At 41.1% G+C, this 21,446-nt stretch overlaps 1 protein-coding gene across 1 annotated transcript in view; it reads right to left on the minus strand.

The window, feature by feature from the left end:
* The window catches only part of LOC137268148 (neuroglobin-like), a 40,187-nt gene extending 23,566 nt beyond the window's left edge, over positions 1 to 16,621 (minus strand). The window contains exon 1 of the mRNA XM_067802676.1: positions 15,278 to 16,621. Within this exon, the coding sequence (XP_067658777.1) occupies positions 15,278 to 15,471 (194 nt within the window). The 5' untranslated portion in view covers positions 15,472 to 16,621. The remainder of the gene's footprint in view (positions 1 to 15,277) is intronic.
* Between the last annotated feature and the right edge of the window lie 4,825 nt (positions 16,622 to 21,446).

A 21,446-nucleotide genomic window follows, 5' to 3' on the forward strand; every position in this document is an offset into this window, starting at 1 on the left:
AGGTCATTAGTTCCATTTGATGTGAATGCAATGTTGGGCGAATTAGAGAACAAGGAATCTAGAGCCTAACTGGACTCAGTGAATTGTGTCCCTTGGGTGTCAGGCTGAGCTGGTAAGTGTTCACATTAGAGTATTCCAGGTTACGAGTTGTTGTCTGTGTTTTTTGGTTTGCCAAGTCAGTATCTCGCAAAAAATGTCACTCTCGATTACTTGGGGGTGTGGTAGCCCAGTGATTAAAGCGATGGCTCGTCACGCCGAACAACCAGGTTTGATTCCCCACATGGGCACAATGTCTGAAGCCCATATCCGGTACAAAACCGCCATGATATTGATAGAATATTTCTCTTAGCAACGTGAAAACCATACTCACTCAGACTCGATTACATGCCGTACCAGATTCCATCGTACGTAACAGGCAAACTAGCAGTAAGGAATCTTTTACTTTATCACTTAAAATCTGTGATCACAGGGTGGATCCCTCCTCATTTTACAAAAGCATTACACAAATACTCATTTATGCATGGACATAAGCATCGCAACACCTAAGATTTTAACCCCCATATAGTTATTTATATTCATATAATAATAATTATGTTTGTATGATTATGTTTACCCTTCAGGCGTAAAATGCGTTGATTTTCGATATGCACATATGTTATTCAAAGACGAGCATCAAGTACAATACGTTCATTATGCAATATCAGGACGCCGTCTCGATAACTTTGAAAATCGATATATTTCGCTGTTGATAAACAGTAATGGAGGATTGCAAATTATTGGCATGACTAATGATGGCATGGAATTGATTGCTGTTGCAAGAGATGATTGTTGTCATCCATCGACTTTCATTTGAATTGGCCAGCAGACACCAGGTCGATTAATCCCAGGGGAGGATATATCTCTTCTCAGAATACCAAATCCTAACCTGTTCATGTCATGTGGCTTGTTATACATGTATATGTTACTAATGTTGCATTTAGAATTGTTATGCTATTGGAGTTTGTCCCATACGGGATCTGAATCCACACTCCCTGAGAGAGGCACCTAATCGACAGTCAACCACAAAAAGTCAGCCATCTAACCCACTCAGCCACCGGTGCTGCCACACAAATGGAAGTTTGAGAACTGGTAGTCTTTATGACTTCCACAATGTCGTTTGTCCAACAGGAAGGTCCGAAATCGCGTAAAGTCGGCCGGATTTGGAGCAAGACGACTGATTAGACATCCAAGAAAAGCACCAAAGCAGCATGATAGCGGCTACTGGAATTACTGACCATTGATATCACCATGACAAAATGAGGAAATGTTTCCTTCATTGTACAACCTACAGTTTTTCGTTCCTTTTTGTGTCTAGATATTTTTCTACTATGAAACGCGTGTGTTCACAAATTATATCATCATAAATTATAATGGACCAGTCGTCATGACATCAGGTCTTTGCGAAAATGCAGAGCATGTCCCACTTTACCAGCAGGTCCGTCACTGTGACAATTACCATAAACAAGTAAGTGTTTGTATTGTTTGCTTTTTCACATGTATTTGCATCCTTCGGGGCTTTCCTCTCATGTTTACACGACATGTTGACGCTCAGCTGCTAAATCAGCGTTATCCAAGTGACAACTCTCGACAGCTGACAACACTGCTCACTGACATACGACGTACATGCGTGCATTGAATCACACTAAAGTCCCTACATAGGAAACACGCTTATAACGAACAGATGGACATAACGGACTGGACATTTGCTCTGGACATGTGCTGCATATCCTTGTCGAAATGCGTATAACAAACTACGTTTATAACGAGCTACGTTTATAACGAACTACGTTTATAACGAACTACGGTCATTCAAAAACGTATGGTCGATGGGGTAGCCTAGTGGTTAACGGGTTAGCTCGTCACTGATCCTACCACAGCTTGAATGGAAGTCTTGGGAACAGCACTGTATCAGTGATGCTGTGAAATTAAGATGTCCTATCTGTAGATACATTGTACTCGGTGGACTTTGCCAACCTCGAGACGGGTCTCTATTGATCTGGTGATCCTTCTTCAACCGGATCTGGTTGTCCACCATTGCATTGTGCGGCCTTCCATGTGTTGATCATCATCAACGCGTCTAACACACCATCACCCGAGGCATTCAGACGGACACAATCATCCTATCACAACCATCCAATCAGCGGTGCAGAAAGTTAAGTTTACTTTTAATCTGTTACATCTTTCAAAACTGACATGCTATTCTTGGATGAAGAGGGGTTTTTTTCGGAGTTAAGTCATATCGGTGCATTTCTATACCGAAATGTCATCAGTTGTTGAGGCTTCTTCACAACAAAGGCCGTGAAAACTCTTGCCAATCAGATTATATTGATGTAAATCGATGTCATTTTATGAACAATCTTTCGCTAGAAAATATTTTGGGGCATATCATCCACTAGGGGTCCAATGACAAAACGTGACTAAATTGATGCAGTAGGACATACTGAAAGCAATATATAAACGTGAAGGTGCCATGCTGAGTTCCGTCTCTTATCAAGGTCTGATGAATCACAGATTTTGCTAAATACTCCCTGGGGAGTTGAGAATGATGAGAATGCATGGAGTACCAGGATAAGTATAGTATATAAGTACATAACATAACCTGGCGTGACGTGATATGACATGATATGATATGTCATCGTCCCACGAATCGTACACCGTACACCGTAGCGGGATCGGATGGTCATGCTCGCTGACTTGGTGGACGCATGTCATCGTATCCCAACTGTGCAAATCGATGTTCATGCTCTGGATGCGTGATCACTAGATTATCTAGTCCAGACCCGATTATATACAGACAGCCGCCATATAGCTGGACTATTGCTGAATGCGGCGTAAAACTAAACTCACCCTCTCACTATCTTAAAAGCCACTTCACCGGCAGCTGGGCGTTTAGACTTCTAGTCCCGGTGATATTGGCTGGGGTGCCTACTTGACCCGTCAAGCAGTACTTTAGCTTAAGATGAAGACGTCTCGTCGCACTGCTTGTAACAATAGATTCATCCCATTGAATGCCAGGTCACAGCTGGAAATAGTTTTTGGTTTTCTCGCGACAGGGATTGTGCATTAGGAAGTAAATGCTTCAAAATGCTTCAGAATTTGATCATAACTCTAAAGTACATATTTCAAAATGAAATAACGCGGATGGAACTGTATACAAAAAAAGACATTAGATTAGTCAAAAGATAAGACTCAGTTAGCAGCGTAATAGTAAAGTTCTTATTGACAGAATCGTTGTATATAAAGAGGCTCTAGAACATTTCAATGCGTTCAGAACAAATAGACAATAAGATGAAAATAATGGACATTTTGCATGAATACTTAACAGCGCTCTGTTTCAATAATTCAGCTTGTTAGCCTTATTTTACAATACAATTTTATTACACAAGTTATAAGTTTGAACATGATTCATAGTGAGAATAAAGAGAGTATTACTAACTCTTAGACTCTGACTACTGTATTAATAATATATAATTGATAATAAGAGAACAATTACCATTGATCAGTTAATACCTATATTTAAATGGGAAAGAATTCCGGTAACATGGGAGATTCCTGAGTAAAATCTGGACTTCATTTCTGGCTTTGCATTTTAGAATTGGCTGGGCTAAGAAAATAATATGGTCTCGAGGCTGTGTGATAGACCAGAATAAACATGCGTTAACTAGTATTACAGGCAACAACTGTCATCAAAATTTAAATTTAATTACTTGTGTTATCAAAGTCAACATTTGTTATTGAAATGTATTAATGTATATGCTTTAACACCGGGAAATTTTTGTTCCTTGTTTAACGCTGGCAATATTCAAGTTGTGTGGCGGTCTGTAAATAATCGAGGGTGGACCATACAATTCATTGATTGACACCAGGAACATCGATCTGCTCAAATGAGATACAATGACATATGCCAACCAAATCAGTCAGTCTTATACCACGATCCCGTTAGTCGCCTCTTACGACAGACAGGCTTTGTTGAAGATCAAGGATCACTTTTCGGTTTGTTACGCGATGTAGGAATGCGGTTAATGATGACGTCTTCACATAATAAAACATACAGTGCTATGGAGCCAAGGCTTCACCAATTTGTTATTTCGGACGAAGACGTTGGGAACAGTTACGGAATCAGAATCAATCTTTGGAGGATCTTGATGTCCGGAATAACGATATGCGGTTAGGCAAGTTTGCATGTTACAGGGAGTTGTTCATCTTACTGGATCATACCCAGGAAATGCACCGTGCTCGACCTTGAGATTATAAAATAAGTACCAGTCGGTTAGGAGTCTGAGTGGGTTGTCCATGATAATCCTGCGGCAAATTAGATCGGTGGTTAAGTGTATGGAACCTAGAACACTCAGAATTAGTGAGTTTAGTTCTACGCGGCTTGTAGCAATATTCTAAAAATATCACAGCGGGGGACACCAGAATACGCTTCACACATTGTACCCATGTGGGGAATCGAACCCGGGTCTTCGGCGTGAAGAGTGAACGCTTTAACCACAAGGCTACCAAACCGCCCGTAACACTCAGACCAATACATGCAGTACCCAAACCCCATCCTCATCACACCCGCAAGCAAATACATTATCCCATGCTTATTTCTATGGAATGAGACAGAGCATTGAATTTCAGCAAGAAAAAGGCACATTTGAAACAGATTCTTTTGAAATAGTGAATCCTCTCAAAGTACAAACACATGTATAACTAAAAACGTACAGTCATTATCCGCGGTCGGTGATGTAAACTGTAGAAGTAGTCTTAAACACATAGTACAAAGTCCAGACAGTGTCGGTGTTACAAAGGCAAGTTTCGAATGTCTAGGCAATTTAACTGGATTAAACAGATAAGAAAGTTTCTTATCCCTTTCATCGCAAAGACACACTTAAGAATGCAGTCTTCACAGGCACATAAAAAACCTAAAAACTGATCAATCTCATGGTTAAAATATTTACGGTTTGAAGAGAACCACAGCTCCCCTCAGGCTTCTGTTGAGTCAATCATTCACACGGTAAGCGAACGACTTCACCGTAAGTAAGTATGTGCGTGTTATTTACATTCAGTACTGTGTACAACTGCATCAAGATTGTAAGACCACCCACTACAATTGAAACGCGCACGCACGTACGCACACTTAATGGCTTGTTAAAATCTTGGTCCACGAAGTGATCGGGGTCCACCGGCCGTCGTAAGTCTTTGTTAAATTACCTGTTAAAGAGTTACGACCATCTTAGCACGATGATCGCTTAATGGAACGGAGTCCATGGTGCCGTTGTACAAAGCGATCGTATGGTAAAGGCTATCGTAACTCCCATACCTTAACGTGGACTTACAACTGTCGTAACGCTAAGCTTAGTTTGTACAACTGTACCCTGGGCCTACATTTTCGAAACCCTCTTAGACATAAGATAGTTGTAAGTGTCATACATTAACATTACTTTACGACTGCCTTAGCGCTAAGGTAGCTTCGAAAATTTAGACCTTGGTCTGTAACACGTATCTTGTAATATTAGGTTATCATAATGTGTTTTCTAAGATGCTTCGCTGAAAGATCAAAGGCGCCGACAATACTTTAACAGACGATAATGTGCACTTTTTTCATTACGTCACAATATATTGACGTCGATGCGCCATTCCAGTCTGCCCCCTCGTTATCGAACGTTTTTGTATTACGTCACAATGTAACCGACGTCACGATGGATGTCAGTTGCCACCGCCTCGTACAGCCTCCTACAGTAAACTGCTTCGTCGCATCCCGTTTCTTGGTTTGCTTAATTTAGGTCACAGACACCGTCGTTTGTTTTCTGCCATAGAATAATCGAAATTAGGCTTGGAAATTATTAAATACGGCACCTTAGAAAAGAAACAGAGTTCGTTCTACCACCATGTATTGTGTAATAAAACACACTTAAATAGAAGATCAAGACATCAAAGCGCTGCAATTTGTTTCATTTAGTTGCGTTCCTTAATGTGTCACGATGCTATGACAGTTAGTTGGAACCAATATGATTATGATCGTAACACGGCCAACATCATACGTGTGCTCGAGGCGATAGATAGTTGTCTTGAGACTTTTTTACCAAATTTCCACAGTGTGACTCTCAAGATTCGTCCTTCGACAAGATAATGTCTTCATTAATCTTTAATCTTCGAAACCGTTTCGTGTAGCAAAGACAATAATGTTTCTGGAACCTCTTCGAAACAGCCCAAGGGAACCTTCTTGGACGTCATAGTCAACACACATCAACCATAAAGCTCGTTCAGCGTCGGATAATGTCAAGATTGCGTTTGCTAAAGGTACATCCATCATTGTGTTGATCGAGCTATAATCCGTCGATTTTCCATGATGTTCCGAAGATGAAGCCTGGCCAACAAATGAACCGGAATGAATCGAGCAGTATATCAAGGTTATCAGAGGATTCATCCATACCGTACCATCGTCTAACCTTGTGACGATAGGTCAAATGCTGGATGTGCCTTCGAGACATTTCTCAAGATTAAGTGACCTGTTGTGGTCGTGATAACAGAGACTGAGGTCAGAGTTCTGACCAACAGTGTGTGCCACCCGATTAGGATTCATTTCATTACTTGGATGCTAATAGATAATGCACATCCTTCAAACCATCATTTTGACGGGATGTAGCGTTAAGGACCATCACGATATTCAATATTTCAATATTATGTACATCATAATATGAACTATTAAATACGTTAATGTTGGAAATTAGGATAGTCCTTAACTTTTACGGCTGAGTATATTTTGCAAGAATACTCGCCACATGCATCATTACTATTCATAACGTCTATAGTGAACGTCTATGCTTAATGTAACGGTTATAACACAAGGCACTATTGTGGACGTACAACGACTTCATTACTTACACACAGTCGCCTATTATTGTACATCCCAGTTTGTATACTTTACTGGATTCATGAATGGTCATTCATTCTTTGTAAATATGTTGTACAAACATAATGTAAAGTGGAAGCTGTCAAAACCGGCATCTGTCCAATCCAGCAAGTTGTCAACACTGGTTAAAGATCTCAGTCACATTCAAGGCCTGTACATTTATCATCAGATCTACAATCCAGTTCATTGTCTAAACTGGATTATTTCTTCAGTCCTAATGAGAGCCGGTTTAGACAGGTTACACTGTTTATCATGTTTTATCTTAATTTACCCACTAATATATTGTAAGAAGAATCCCGTGGCTTTATGAACATACTATATATACCTCTGTAACTATTCACTGTCATTCACTTGCAATTGATGATGAGGCAAGTATGAGACCAGAAACGTGGTGTGTAAATAATAAAGAATTTGCACATCCATAACGGCTCGTGTCTTGTATTACCCTATCAGCTTCTAACTGTCTTTCAAACGTTTAACGATTAAAACATGCGTCTGGCAAGCCACAAAGTCCAGTGTGAGCAACCCATTTCTTGCACCCTCGTCGTGGTATTACTTGAATATATTGAAACGTAAACAAATACTTGCTCACTCACTCATACATTGGGACATTTAGTTGATGTACTAGAAATACTTGTGATATAGAGGTGAGGGACAGGGAGTGCTGAAACAGAGACAGGGTAGAGGGGATGTGTTGAGTGAGATGAAGAGAGGTGACGCAAGACAAGATGAGTGAGTGAGTGAGTGTGGTTTTACGCCGCTTTTAGCGATGTTAAGGCAATATCACGGCGGGGTACACCAGAAATGGGCTTCATACATAGCACTGTATGTTTAATTTGCATTCACCTGTTGATAGAAACTTTCAGAGTTATACCATTAGAACGGCAAATCATAATATTATTAGCATGATGAATGCGACGCCAAGACACACATACTCATGACGTTAGCCAGAATTGTACAATCGACCCGTGTGGATGTGTAAAGGGTTTCCCGTTTCTGTTTCAATCGACGATATTAGCAGCTGCAGCTGTTAAATGACGATGTCTGAATATATTCACCAAGTGGTCATACGACATCGTGGTATGGTTTCGTTGATTTATAGGTGTTTTCAAATCCTCCCGACACCGTTCAGTTTTCATGGTGATGGTTTTGTGGTTTCATCCCAGGTCTCTCTCTCTCTCTCTCTCTCTGTCTGTCTGTCTCTCTCTCTCTCTCTCTGTCTCTCTCTCTCTCTCCCTCGCTCTCTCTCTCTCTCGTGAATGTCTGGCGCAGAATAGGCCTTCAACCCAAGCTTGTCGTAAAAGGCGACTAACGGGATCGGGTGGTCAGGCTCGCTGACTTGATTCACACATGTCATCGGATTGTCCGGTCCAGACTCGATTATTTACAGACCGCCGCCATGTAGCAGGAATATTGCTGAGTACGGCGTAAAACTCAACTCAACCACTCTCTCTCTCGGCAGCAGTATACAAGCAAGCAACCATCTGTTTAACGTTGCTCAACACTCCATACTTTGTCTCTCGACGCCCTGTGCCCGTTCTTCTCTCTTCTTTTCATTCCTCTCGAACACACATAGATAGAGAGAGAGAGAGGGAGAGACAGAGACAGGTTCTTAAGCGCACAACTCTCGACTCCGACGTTAAACCTTATCTAACCTCGCCCCGTCTTTCACGACTCTACAGAAATAATTCTGACTACCATAAGTAGAGTTTCCAAAAATAAACATGTCAACATTAATGTCCAGTTCTCACACAATAAGGCATATTCTTCGACATTTGAACCCACTAAAGTTGCCATAAAGAACACATAGGCACGTCTGCAACTCCTTGTACCTCCTTTGCGAGTCTTTCACAAGGAAACCTTCAGGAAATGACTAATGTTTGAACTGACATACACAATCCAGAGCTGAGCTCTACATCCCTCAACACTAACATAGTGTTGAAGCTATCTGCTCAAATTAATCTAAAACGTCATGAGGTGTAAACAAAGCTTCGGCTTGATTAACCGCCTTCAACAGTCGATCATTTCTTCAGATAGTCGTCGAAGAACGCCCTTAATATCAGCAGTCAATGGACACTGCAATCGGTCTTGGATAATGACACACGTTTTCCGTCTATTTGATGTTCAGACAGTGTTGACAAAGACAATTAACGGGTAGTGTTCAGGTCATATCGTGAGGAGAGGGTGAGACTGTTGCTCGAGAGCTGCTGATAATTTTCTCTCAGTCACTTTTCCTTAATCTTACTTAACCACGTGTACTCTACCCTTTTGATTCCACATGGGTTTGCGTGGTCTCAATAACGTTTCGAATTGTTCAGTCTTCAGGCAGGTCATTTTTGTCCGATGAGCCCGTAAACAAACCTGGTGAATTTTACCTGTGAACTAGAATATAGAATACTAGTAAACATCTACTTCATTCGAGGTGGGTGTGAAAGTGTCTTAGATTCCTTATAGAGAACACATAATGTGATCATTGAATTTAACCGATCCATTCATGATTTCATTTTTACCTAAATTCTCGTCCGAACATCTGGACTCTCTACGCGTTGAAGTTTCTGTTTACATCTTTATCCAATTTTATATTGGCTGAGAAGTTACTTTAGTGTATCAGTATACCAGCACATACCAGAGAGACAACTTTGAACCACTGAACCACGTTTCAAAAAGTGATCGTTGTGTTACGACTATCCACCCCTCAACATAGACTTACCACGGCCGAAGCGCTTCGATCACTTTGTGAAACGTGTCCCTGATTCATTGTCCCGCGCCTCGATGTGGGATGTAGATACTGATTTCAGCTCCGTCCGTCCGTCCGAGAAGATGGGTATTGATATTCTCAAAAACCGTTGTAGATGAAAAACCAAATTTAGTATGTGTTTTCAGGACACAAATGACTTTCGAAAGTTCGAACACGGAAACCGAGATCTAGTTTGTTGTCGAGTTATCGCCCCTGTCATTCCTTTCTTGGCTTAGTGATGGTATCTCCAATGGGGACAGATTTTCCCCAAAACTGTAATATTCAGGAAAATCAAATATAGTGTGTATTTTCAGGACACGAATGTCATGGTGGAGCTGAAAACAGCACCCAAGTAGACACAGACCACTGTAGCGAAGGATATTGATGACATGTCTTCTTGTTTAGTTTAGCTGTTCACGCCGCATGTACGGACATCCAACTCTAGTGGCTGCACCAGGAATCCATCAAACTCTAAAGAATGGTATAATAACGCTTCAGAAGACTACAAAAAAAACTACAATCGAAGATAATTATTTCCGAGGCAATATAGACGCATAAGAAATTTCCGGAAGTGCATTTTCCCTCAGATCCGAGCCCCGCCCACGTTTTCTCTTTCGGAGTAGATATATTCCATTTTTTGCCAATCGACCTCCACGGGACAGATGCATCTGTACGAAGCCAAGATGGCCTACAAAGTAAAGTATGTGCCTTGGGGGCGGAAGGTACGGGGTTCGATCTTATTAACAAAACCCGTAAATCATGGTAACGACAAATCGTTCTTTTTTTTGTTGAATGGCCAGAAAACAAAACAGCATTTCAAAGTGCAGTAATGGTTAACCGTAGCGTTGCAGCGTTTTCGCTGAGTTAAATGCTTTCGGATTGTTTGTATGAGCAGTAGAAGTGCAAAATAATTCGACTCAACGGCAAACTGAGACTAATATTTATCTAGCCTTATGTAAGAATGTCGAGTTTTGATTGGTCCGCGTGACTCTGATAAAATACCATGTACATCCATCACGATCCGCCAGCGGGAGTATAAAAGTCGTGTACTCCCGCTCCGAAAGTTATATCCGCCCGCTACGCCTCGGTGACGACGTGAAGGGAGAAAAACGTGCATCGACAAGCCTTTAGTAACGTGCGGTGCATTGAGGTCAAACGATCAGTCGGTGTCAACATGGCAGCAAGTCGATTCGATGCGTGTTGTTTTGTTTTGATTTAGTGAAAACATTCAGCTAGATAAATGCGTTATCACATCGTGCCGAGGGAAATACGGGGTTTTATCAGTCCCAAGTAAGGTTGTACAACCTTACTTGGGACTGATAAAACCCTCGACACGATGTGATAACTTATAATATAGCATCAGGAACGCATTAGGACTTTACTTGCAGAAAACCGTATGTTCGACGCAGCAGTTTGGCGGTATCTTTATATCTCGGTATCCAGTTAGCTGTGTCCCATACCGGTCAGTACATTGTCATCCCCAGTCTAGACTACAACCAGGCAACCTTTATGTATCTAACGTATTGGCCGTGATGGTGTAGATAGATGAGAACATTAAACTCTTGCGTCCGGGGTTATTTTACGAGAAGAAATATGAACTCTTTGGCATCTAGTTACATGAAAACGTCAATATCTTGCGGTACACACACAGCTCTTAGAGAAACAAACACATTGCGTCTGAAGGTATGATGGGCTGGTCTGAAAAAATGAAGACACAACCTTCTTGCACTTGATGGTACACAGGAATATGAAACCATGAACTTTCTGCATTGGCGGCATAATATTGACAACATCAACATATATCCCTGGGCGTCTGATGGTGTTGGGATATGAAGTCATGAGGTCTCTGCATCGAGGTACCTTTGATGATAACACTATGGTCCGGAAGGTACTTTATATCGGATATACAAACACTTTGCGTTTGATGGTGTGGTTATATGAAAACGTTTTGCACTTGATGGCATCTGGTTATTAGTTACATGAAACATTTACACTTTGCGTCCGATGGTCTTGTTACAATGAAAATGAACTTTCTCCACTTGTTTGTACCCTTGTTTGGCTCATGGGCCTGAAAGTGTACATCTGGTTATAGTAACTCTCGATGATATACAGTGTGACATCTAAATGTATGTGATATATACACATCACTCTTTGCGTTTATGTGATAAACATAATTATCTTAACTCACGCGTAAATTCGTTTTTTGATTAGCTGAGCGCTCTTCTAATATTTTCAATATACCAGGGTCTTAATTTTCGAAGCGCTCTTAGCACTAAGGTAGTCGTAAGTTAACGTTAATGTATGGCACTAACGACTATCTTAGCTCTAAAAGAGCTTCGCAAATCTAGGCCCGGACTTAAAACGAACAACATTTTGTATGCCACCCTCTGGGAATACCGTGTTAGTTCATTTGGTACTTCGTGTTAGTAATTCTTTATCTCGAAAATTGAGTCGTCACGCATGATGCACGGAAATTACCGATGTTTTGCGAATACAAATCGAAGGAAGTGAGATAACGGTATTGGCTAATTGCCTAACTTTGGTACTCCTTAAATATGATCCGATAATCAGGCTTCTAACAGTGCAAAATTAACATTGAGGAGTTGGGTAAGATAATCACGTTGTTACCTGTTGCCTCGGGGCCCTTGTTTTGAGGTACCCTCGATGTCTGTGCCCCAAATGCTCAGGGAACATAAACAAACAAAGAGGGAACATCAACCCATGTCTCCCTCGTAACCAGTGAACAAGTCATTATATATATACTCTTTGAAGTTGAAGGTCTGGTTATAACTGAAGATAAACTGTTTGTTCTTCGAGGTGTCATTATATAAGAAATATAAGCAGTGGAAGCGGAATGCCACATCTGAGTGAGAACATGCCAAAGCAGTGAAATGTTGCACACCCAAATGCCAGCATAGCTGCACGGGGGTCTTCTTGTTTTCACGTCGAATCTCGGGAGACAAATAAAAGTATTGACATACCGAGTGCGGCAAGTGTAGTCTGATAAGAGCGCGAGAAAAGTAGTGAAAGTAAGTTACCACAGCAACATCTGCGTTGATATTTCACATGCCTGAATGTGTGAGTCTTGGGACTGATATAAGAACACAGAAGAAAATAGAAACCACGATCGGCAACACCACAGGTATCCACATTATGTCACGATCACACACAACGCATGATGCAACCAGACTGGTTCACTCACTCAAACACTGGGCGGTGGGGTAGCCTAATGGATAGTGTGTCCGCTCGTCAAGTTGAAGACCCCGGTTCGATTCCTAATATGGGTACAATGTGTGGAGCCCATTTCTGGTGTCCCCGCCGTGATATTGTTGGAATATTGTTGAAAGTGGCGTACAACCATGCTCACTCACGCACTCACTCACTCACAACTATATAAACTCACACCTTACACATCTCGGCGTCAACACGCACCAGCTGTGCCTCTCAGTCATATATACCGCCTTTGTGGCACAGCGGTTTTTCGTGCACTATATACTTACGGCAATGATCTTCGGCGCGACCTTAAACCTCAAATCCTTTTAAGGTTAACAGATTTTCAGGAGAACAACTGACTTGGCATTGCATGTGTTTCCCTTTAGGAAAAACTGGATAAACGTTTATTTGATTTCGAAAATTATCATAGAAAATTCTTCTACTCATACACTGGTCTTTCAGTGTTCTTCTCTTTAAAGGGCATGTGTGCAAGACGTAAAATTGAGAAGGCATCGTAATTCGAAGCATCATGCTTGGAAAATTGCAGGGTTATTGGAAACAATAAACGCTGCCACACAGCCTTCAGTAGTATCTGCTTATTTACTCATCTCCTTTGACGTTTCATCACGCTAGCATGTTTCGAACAAACCCCTCTGATATGTTACAGCATTCTGTTTATTAGTTTACTCAGATATGGGGCGAGCTTTACTGATCCCAGATAAGAGGATTATACACTTTTGGGAGGCAGTACGCGTGCCAGGAGGAAGAGTGTGGGGATGGTTGATTGTGTAAATACTTGACTTGCCTTTGCCTGTGTTTGTGATAGCGCCACTACTTTGCGAACACGTAGCATCGTTTCTTGTTGATAAAAGTATGCCCAACATGTAGCCGGAATCATACAACGAACTCTGCTTTTGGTGGCAATTTCATATTTACCAAATGGACTCTTTTCTAAGGATTGCCTGATTGGATATTCTTTAGCGTGAGTGATCGCTCTATGAATCACGGAAACCTTCACTGTAATATTTTTGCCAGTTTTGACTAGAATAATAGATTCTGTGGACCACGTTCGGTTAGCCTTGCTTTAACGATGTACTGAATGCTGAACCTGTGGACGTATAGCATACTCTATCCTTCGAAGAGGTACGACTACAGGATTGGACAGTGCAGGACCCCAGTCTGTTTTCATTATTCTAAAGAAATTATCTCTACTCCTATTACTTTTCACGTTATAGACTTGTGCAAGTCTAACAGTCGGTGTGTCGTAACTGTTCTGTTAACAAGAGCACATATGTGGAACAGATAAACGTAAGAAGGGGATGAATTATGACACGTATCTGGATATCCGTTTGAAGACTTTCAGATAGCTTTATCATGCGCACACCCCACCGAAGAGTAGTAGTAGTGAACAAAGTAGAACAGAGGTGCTGCAACTCAAACGACTGCCGGTTCAAGAATTTATTCTATTTACTTGGGTGTTTTTTGTTGTTGTTGTTGTTGTTGTTGTTTTTGTTGTTGTTTTTTGTTTGTTTTTTTTAAACCGAATTCAGCAATATTCCATAGTAATTTACGACGGTCAGTCGAGTCTGGAGCAGACAAGCCAGTGATTGGCATCATGTGTATCGATCGACGCAATTCGGATACCATAAATGACACGCGTGAACCAAGTCAGTTTGACCACCCGATCCTGTTAGTCGCCTGTGCAGAAAAGCGTGGGTTTCTTCAGATTACTTCTTCACTTGACTGAACGTATGCTAATATGGTACTATAGTAATACTGTAAATATACCGTTATAATAAAAGCATGGGCTATTGCAAGCTTAACGCACAGATTGTGGAAATGACCTGAAACTTTGACACAGTGACATGTCTTGTGTATGCAACACAGCGCTGTCAGGTCACTTTAAACCTGGGGCTCGATCGAGCCCATATCGTTTTACCCAACTTCAAGCAATAATTTAATCATGTCAGGGAAGGGAGAGAAGGGAGTGGAATCGAACACAGACGTTCATCCTGACAGCTATTTTAAAATCACACGTATCAGTTGTATACATAACAGTGCTATGAGGACAGTTTGCACAACCATATCTCGATCAGGCAATCTGGTGATCAGCATAATGAGCATTGGTTAACACTGGAGAGGAAGGCAAGCGTCAATGAAGCCCCAGGCCCTGACCATCTGACCTATACAGTCGTGTGATAAGCACGGGTTGACAGGATCTTTTCATCTACCCAATAACTCCTCCTTGTCCCATCGCTAGGAGAAATCGGGAGACTATCGTACAAAAGACTTGATATCGTACAAACAGTGCGGCGATTTCGTCAGCAACAATCGTTATGTTTCAAACCGATCCAAAACATTTTGTCAACAATAACAAAGACACTTACTTCATAAATGTGATGACCCCGACCTTCGAGATATCTCCCTTGAGGCCTGTCCACGACTCCTTAAGAATTTCCTTATAATCCTCACTAAGCTGGAAGTCAGACTCGTCTTGGATCGAGTTTTGCACCAAGTCACTGTTATTCATCGGCTTTTTCGAATTGTGGGTGCCATTTTGTTTGACGTTACTAGCGCCCATGGCTTCTTAAAGTGGGTTGGCGAGTCGCTTTAAATCACCGAAATCGATTTAGACTATCACCTCAGGCACAATGTAAGTTCAGCAAAATAGCACATTTCCTTGTGTTGTCATTCATGTGTGTATTTGACTTGATAAAAAAATGAACCTCTGCGTAAGATCCGGGATGTATTAAAGTTGACGAAGGATCAATGTTAAAGCAATTATCCCTTGAGAGGCGTTACCCGTCGAATATTTCACAGAGTAATGTTAGTTTCACATTGCCTCCTGGTTGGTTGTTTACTCGCTTTCCTCTTCCGTTGTGATTCAGTAACATTAAGAAATATATCAATTTGCTTCGCCTAAACGTCCCGTGACAGTTGTTTCAATAAATGAAAAAAAAACGTAATCTGATTTTTTTTTTTAAAAAAAAATGCAACAGCTGAAACAGCTTTCTCTGACACTTTTAGTGATGCCCAATATTCACAACTAATATCCAATGTCGGCCGAATGCTTGCGCGAGTTGGTTATTCCGAATCAGTTTGTATCCAACAGATATCTTCCACAAGCTGCATTTGAACATTCCTTGCGAACGAAACACGTGGAATCTGTAACATCACCAGCTGTTGATGTCTCGGTACGAATATGAACAGCTGAATGAAAGAGTCAGAGAGTTGATATGGAAACAGTGCCGCGTTTTTCACACTAGAATCGGTATATTATTTATGGTATAAACAACACCTTCAGGTCTTGTTTCCGTATCTGGCGGTGATCGGGTGGGACCAGATCAATATGATCGACCTTCGATCTGAGCTGTAGATCCAGTCAATTTTCATCAAATATTTATCTGTTGCTGATACCCGTGAGACATTTTATCAAAAGTGACCTCAGTTTTCGAGGAAGTCACACATATATATCCTGTTTCATTCGTAGTTTCGATCCACACATAATAAATAAACCTCCTCTTTTTAAACTTCAAACTCTTCTGAATTTTACATTAACACCGAGACGGTAATTATCCCGAATTAAAAAAGTACACGGAACTCCCGCGAGACTAGTGTGCAAACACCGTCTTCATTGATGCAGTATGTGTTTACTGGAGGAGCACACGCGTCCACACTCCTTTAAGCAGTCTACAGCGCTTCACATCCACCACGTGTTCAGGCAACGCGAACACTGACTGTTTGTAAGCTCCACGAAAGGATGCTAAATGAAAGCCTGCCTCTGTAGCCAAACGAAACGCGATGTTATATTGATCTAGGGTTGGCCACCGGCTAGGGCAAAGTAAACTGGCTACTGTGGATATGACTACAGTATGACGATTATGGAAATGTCAGGTTGACGTTTGCGATGTGTAACAACCAACAAGTCGTGACGACATGACGCTAATAGAGAGGCACAGCTGGTGCATGTTCGCGCCGTGATGTGTCAAGTGGGTTGTAATATAGCTATGAGTGAGTGAGTGTTTATGGCTTTTCGCCGCTTTTAGCAATAATAAATATCACGGCGGGGGAAGACCAGAAATGGGCTTCACACACTGTATCCATGTGGGGAATCGAAACCGAGTCTTAAGCGTGACAGACGAACGCTTTAACCACTAGGCTACCCTACCGTCCTTCTATAGCTGCGTTTCATGTAGGATTTATATTTTGAATTTCAAGTTTTGTCAATATCTAAGTCAAAACCATTTTCATAAATAATCCGACCCGTTGAATGGAACTTCATGATGTTAACCACTTAATTGTCAGGTAAATGAGTTTTAAGACGCTTTCAGTAACATTCCAACAATATTACGGCGGGGGACAACAGAAATGAGGTTCTAGTATTGTATCCATGTGAGGAATCGAACTCGGGTCCTCGGCGTGAGAAGCAAATGTTGTAGCCACCATGCGGGAAGTGACCAGTGGGAGTTTATGCATATAGGGGAGCGAAATTATAGAACTGTTTTAGCTTTCGCCACTATGTGCTTCAAAACCGTTTGAAAGGTATCCCAGTTGGGTGGATCGCTGATCCAATATTGCTACTTACGCACAACGATGCCATGATGTCAGTCACTGGATTATCAGGTCCGGACTCGATTATTCACAGATCGCCGTCAATTGCTGGAATATTCTTGCGTGTTGCATTATGGAATAAATAGCCAGGCTGGATGAGTGGGACAGCCTTGTGGTTCTAATCCCGGTCACAGTTGCGTCTCTCAGATCTTATTTTGGGGTTCGATTCCCCTTATAAATACGATACATGAAAACCCCAATTTCTTGTGCCCCGATCGAAACATGACTGGATTATTGTTTGAACACCATATTAACCAGACCGGACCGGCATTAATTTACCTTGTCAAGCCCATTGGTTAGCCACCAGACACCTGACGACGAACTGGTTTCAGGTTAATTCACAGTCTGTCCGTCAAATCACTTTTGTATTATATTAATGTCTAAATTAATTACTATAATATCCTATTACTATCAGACCGTTTGATTTATAGCATGTCGGGTACATTATCTCCCTTCTGTATGATGCGCGGGTGATACAACTCTCCGAAACTCAACACATAGCGATTCACGGCTGTATTTCATAGTTTTATAGCTAATATGTCTTTAGTGACATGCAGTATGTTGGTAATAGAGCCATTTGTTCTAAGGGTCGGTCATAAACGCGACAAAAACATGCATTTCCGATCGGAATTCTAAATCTCTGGCCAAAACATTGTATATTTATTGTATGAGATCCACAAATATATGAACAGGTGCATTTGATCGTTAGCCAAGGAATGATGCTGTCAAGTCTTCGCGAGAGGGTAAGCGTATCCTGCTTCACAGCTGACACCCGTCACAGAGAGAGAGAGAGAGAGAGAGAGAGAGAGAGAGAGAGAGAGAGACAGCTTAGCCTTCTAATCTCCACCAATGAACTAATGATGTATTTGTTATATACTACCTTGACCTTAACCATATTGCTTTTAACAGGTCCACATAACAGTTGTGACCTCTGTATAATTGCTTCGAAGTTTCATTTGATCAGCAATAATATAAGGGAATAATATCACGGGTAATCTCCATTTTATTTCAGTAGAATTAATCTAGCAATTTATCACAGAAGGCCCCAGAATATGGCGGAAAACCATGCACATTGTAATGACAGGACATGCGCAAGACAGCGATAGGAGGAAACAAACTTGAAATATGATCTCTGCGTGACACAGTAATCTTCTTCTGTAAACCTCAAACGCCCTGCCCGCCATCCGATTTCGAAGCTAATGTCGCAAGCATCCTTGACACGCGTTATACGTGTATGGATAGCCAGCCAATCAGCAACACTTTCCTTTTTCTCGAGTTTCCTTCTTGGTCTTAACTTACCCGTCAATGAAACATCTGGGTACATATCAGTGTATGAAACTCCTATACCCAATAGGATTTACAGGGTCATTTAACAAACATGCCTATCAGAAAATCAGTTCTTTAACAAAACAGGACAGACAGGGTGCCTTACCGAACACGGCTAACAGAATGCTTTAGCCAGCAAGACTGACAAAGTGTTTTAACCAACACGACTGACAAAATGTTCTAACCAGCAGGACTGTCAGAACGCTTTAACAAACAGAACTGATAGAATGTTTTAACGAACAGGACTGGCATAACGATCTAACAAACAGGACTGACAGAATGCTTTAACAAACAGGATTGACAGAATGAACTAACAAACAGAACTGATAGAATGCTTTAACAAACAGGACTGAAAGAATGATCTAACAAACAGGACTGACAGAATGCTTTAACAAACAGGACTGACAGAATGAACTAACAAACAGAACTGATAGAATGTTTTAACAAACAGGACTGAAAGAATGATCTAACAAACAGGACTGACAGAATGCCTTAACAAACAGGACTGACAGAATGATCTAACAAACAGGACTGATAGAATGCTTTAACAAACAGGACTGAAAGAATGATCTAACAAACAGGACTGACAGAATGCCTTAACAAACAGGACACACAGAATGATCGAACAAATAGGACTGACGGAATGATCTAATAAACAGGAGTGACAGAAGCTTTAACAAGCATGTCTGACAGAATGCTCTAGCATACAGAACTGACAGAATGCTCTAACATACATAAATTGCAGCATGGCTTTATTGACCAGGACATGTCAGAATGCTTCCTCGAACACGGCTGACAGAAATTTGCACCCCTTAGGACTGACAGAATGGTTTGAGAGAATACTCAACAAACAGAATGGTTTGACGCCAGAGGATGTGTTCCAAACCATCACCCACAAGCATCAGGCTGTCTAGACGAGGTGCATACAACAAGGAGACATGGTTTATAGGAATGAATAAACGGGTGTGACGTTATTCACTGATAACGCCAGACCAGACCAGACAACGACCTTGTTCGATGTGAATAATCACTGGAGAGGAGATAAATCTAATGGATATGATGAGTACCGGAAACCGAAATTTGTTTACATGTGTCTGTTATTCTTTCATTAAGTTACTGGCGTTGATATTTGCCATAGCAGTTAAGGTCGGCAATTATACCGGTATGTACGAGCATAATTACCAACACACATCAAGAGGTACATATGGTGAAATAGTGCGAAAGAAATACATGTATATTATAATTCAGGCAAATTGAGCAGCTGCTGAAAGGAATGGTTACTTGTAAATTACATGAATTTTATAAAGTAACATGCATTTTTCAAATCACCTAACGGCACTTTTATTGAGGAAAAGAAAAAAGAATATTTTATGTAAACATCCGCGACATATCCAGAAATGCATCATCTCTCCGATCACGACTTTTAAACACAAATGTTCACAATAAAAACGATAAAAAGAAAGAGATTGAAGTGTAGCTTGATTGGAACAGTTCTACCAGGTATCATCAGACGTAAACAGTGTTTACTTGCACACAACATCCGATACGTCTGGACTGACATTTAATCAAAACTATTTATACATGCAATTGGATGTAAGAAATTAAACAATGGCTGACAAAATGAGACCATTAACCGGCGCGGGTTTTGTGGCATTACAGCTCCTATAACAGAACATGTTGCTTTGACTAAAGTTTACAACAAGTAACAGAAAAGTGTTATCATATTCTTAAACACGTATCTACAAAACAAAAATCCATATGGATTCCAGATATTTATTCTTAATCCCAGAGCTATGGTAATTTAAAATTACCAACACATTAAAGACTTGGGATGGAATCGTTTTCAGGTTATTTCTCTTGTGTCTAGGAGACACGCTGCAGCACTGTCTATCGAGTCCAAGCTAACTTCTGATGCTGCGGACAGATCTAATTTCGACCACACAATCAAGTGATTAACATCATATTCATGATGCAATCAAGAACACTTGCGTGATAACCTGTGTCTTAGTATAGTTCAGTTAGTGAGTGATCATGAGTTTGGTTTGGGGGGTTAGCTGTACCTGGATTAAACATGCCATTTCACATTTTTAATACTGTCTGTGAGGAGTCAGATCATAGGGTCAGTTTTATATGAAGTAGCAGGTTGTATGATCTTGATTCTACTACTTGCATTAATTGCTGCGCACTCAAGTCAAGCATTGCAGGAAGGGTGTCGTTAAATCTCGAGAGGTCACACATTTAGGTCTTTGTAGCACTGAGTTTTGACACTTACACGGAAATTGCCTCTCAACAGAGAGTGATATTGGCTACTGGAGAGAATTGTCTGAATGTTGGAAATCTCAGCATGTGGAGTATTTCCATTTACTCTCGCATTAACACTACAGAGAGGGAGTTGGTCACGGTGAGTCGAATAGTTTTTGTGGTCAGTGGTTTCTGAGTTTGTCTACTAGGGATCGAGTAATCCAGAAAGCTCCCTTAGCTGCTATCTTCATACGGCAGGGTGTCATTCCAGTTGTATCCCTTTCTTGCAGTTATTTGGTCTCCAGTTGTTAGCCTTGTTCATGGTTGTAATCACTAGGAATGAATGTTTCATACGTCTACCCTTCACAGGAGTCTCCC

The sequence above is a fragment of the Haliotis asinina genome, chromosome 16, assembly GCF_037392515.1.
Source record: "Haliotis asinina isolate JCU_RB_2024 chromosome 16, JCU_Hal_asi_v2, whole genome shotgun sequence".
Taxonomy (NCBI): Eukaryota; Metazoa; Mollusca; class Gastropoda; order Lepetellida; family Haliotidae; genus Haliotis; species Haliotis asinina.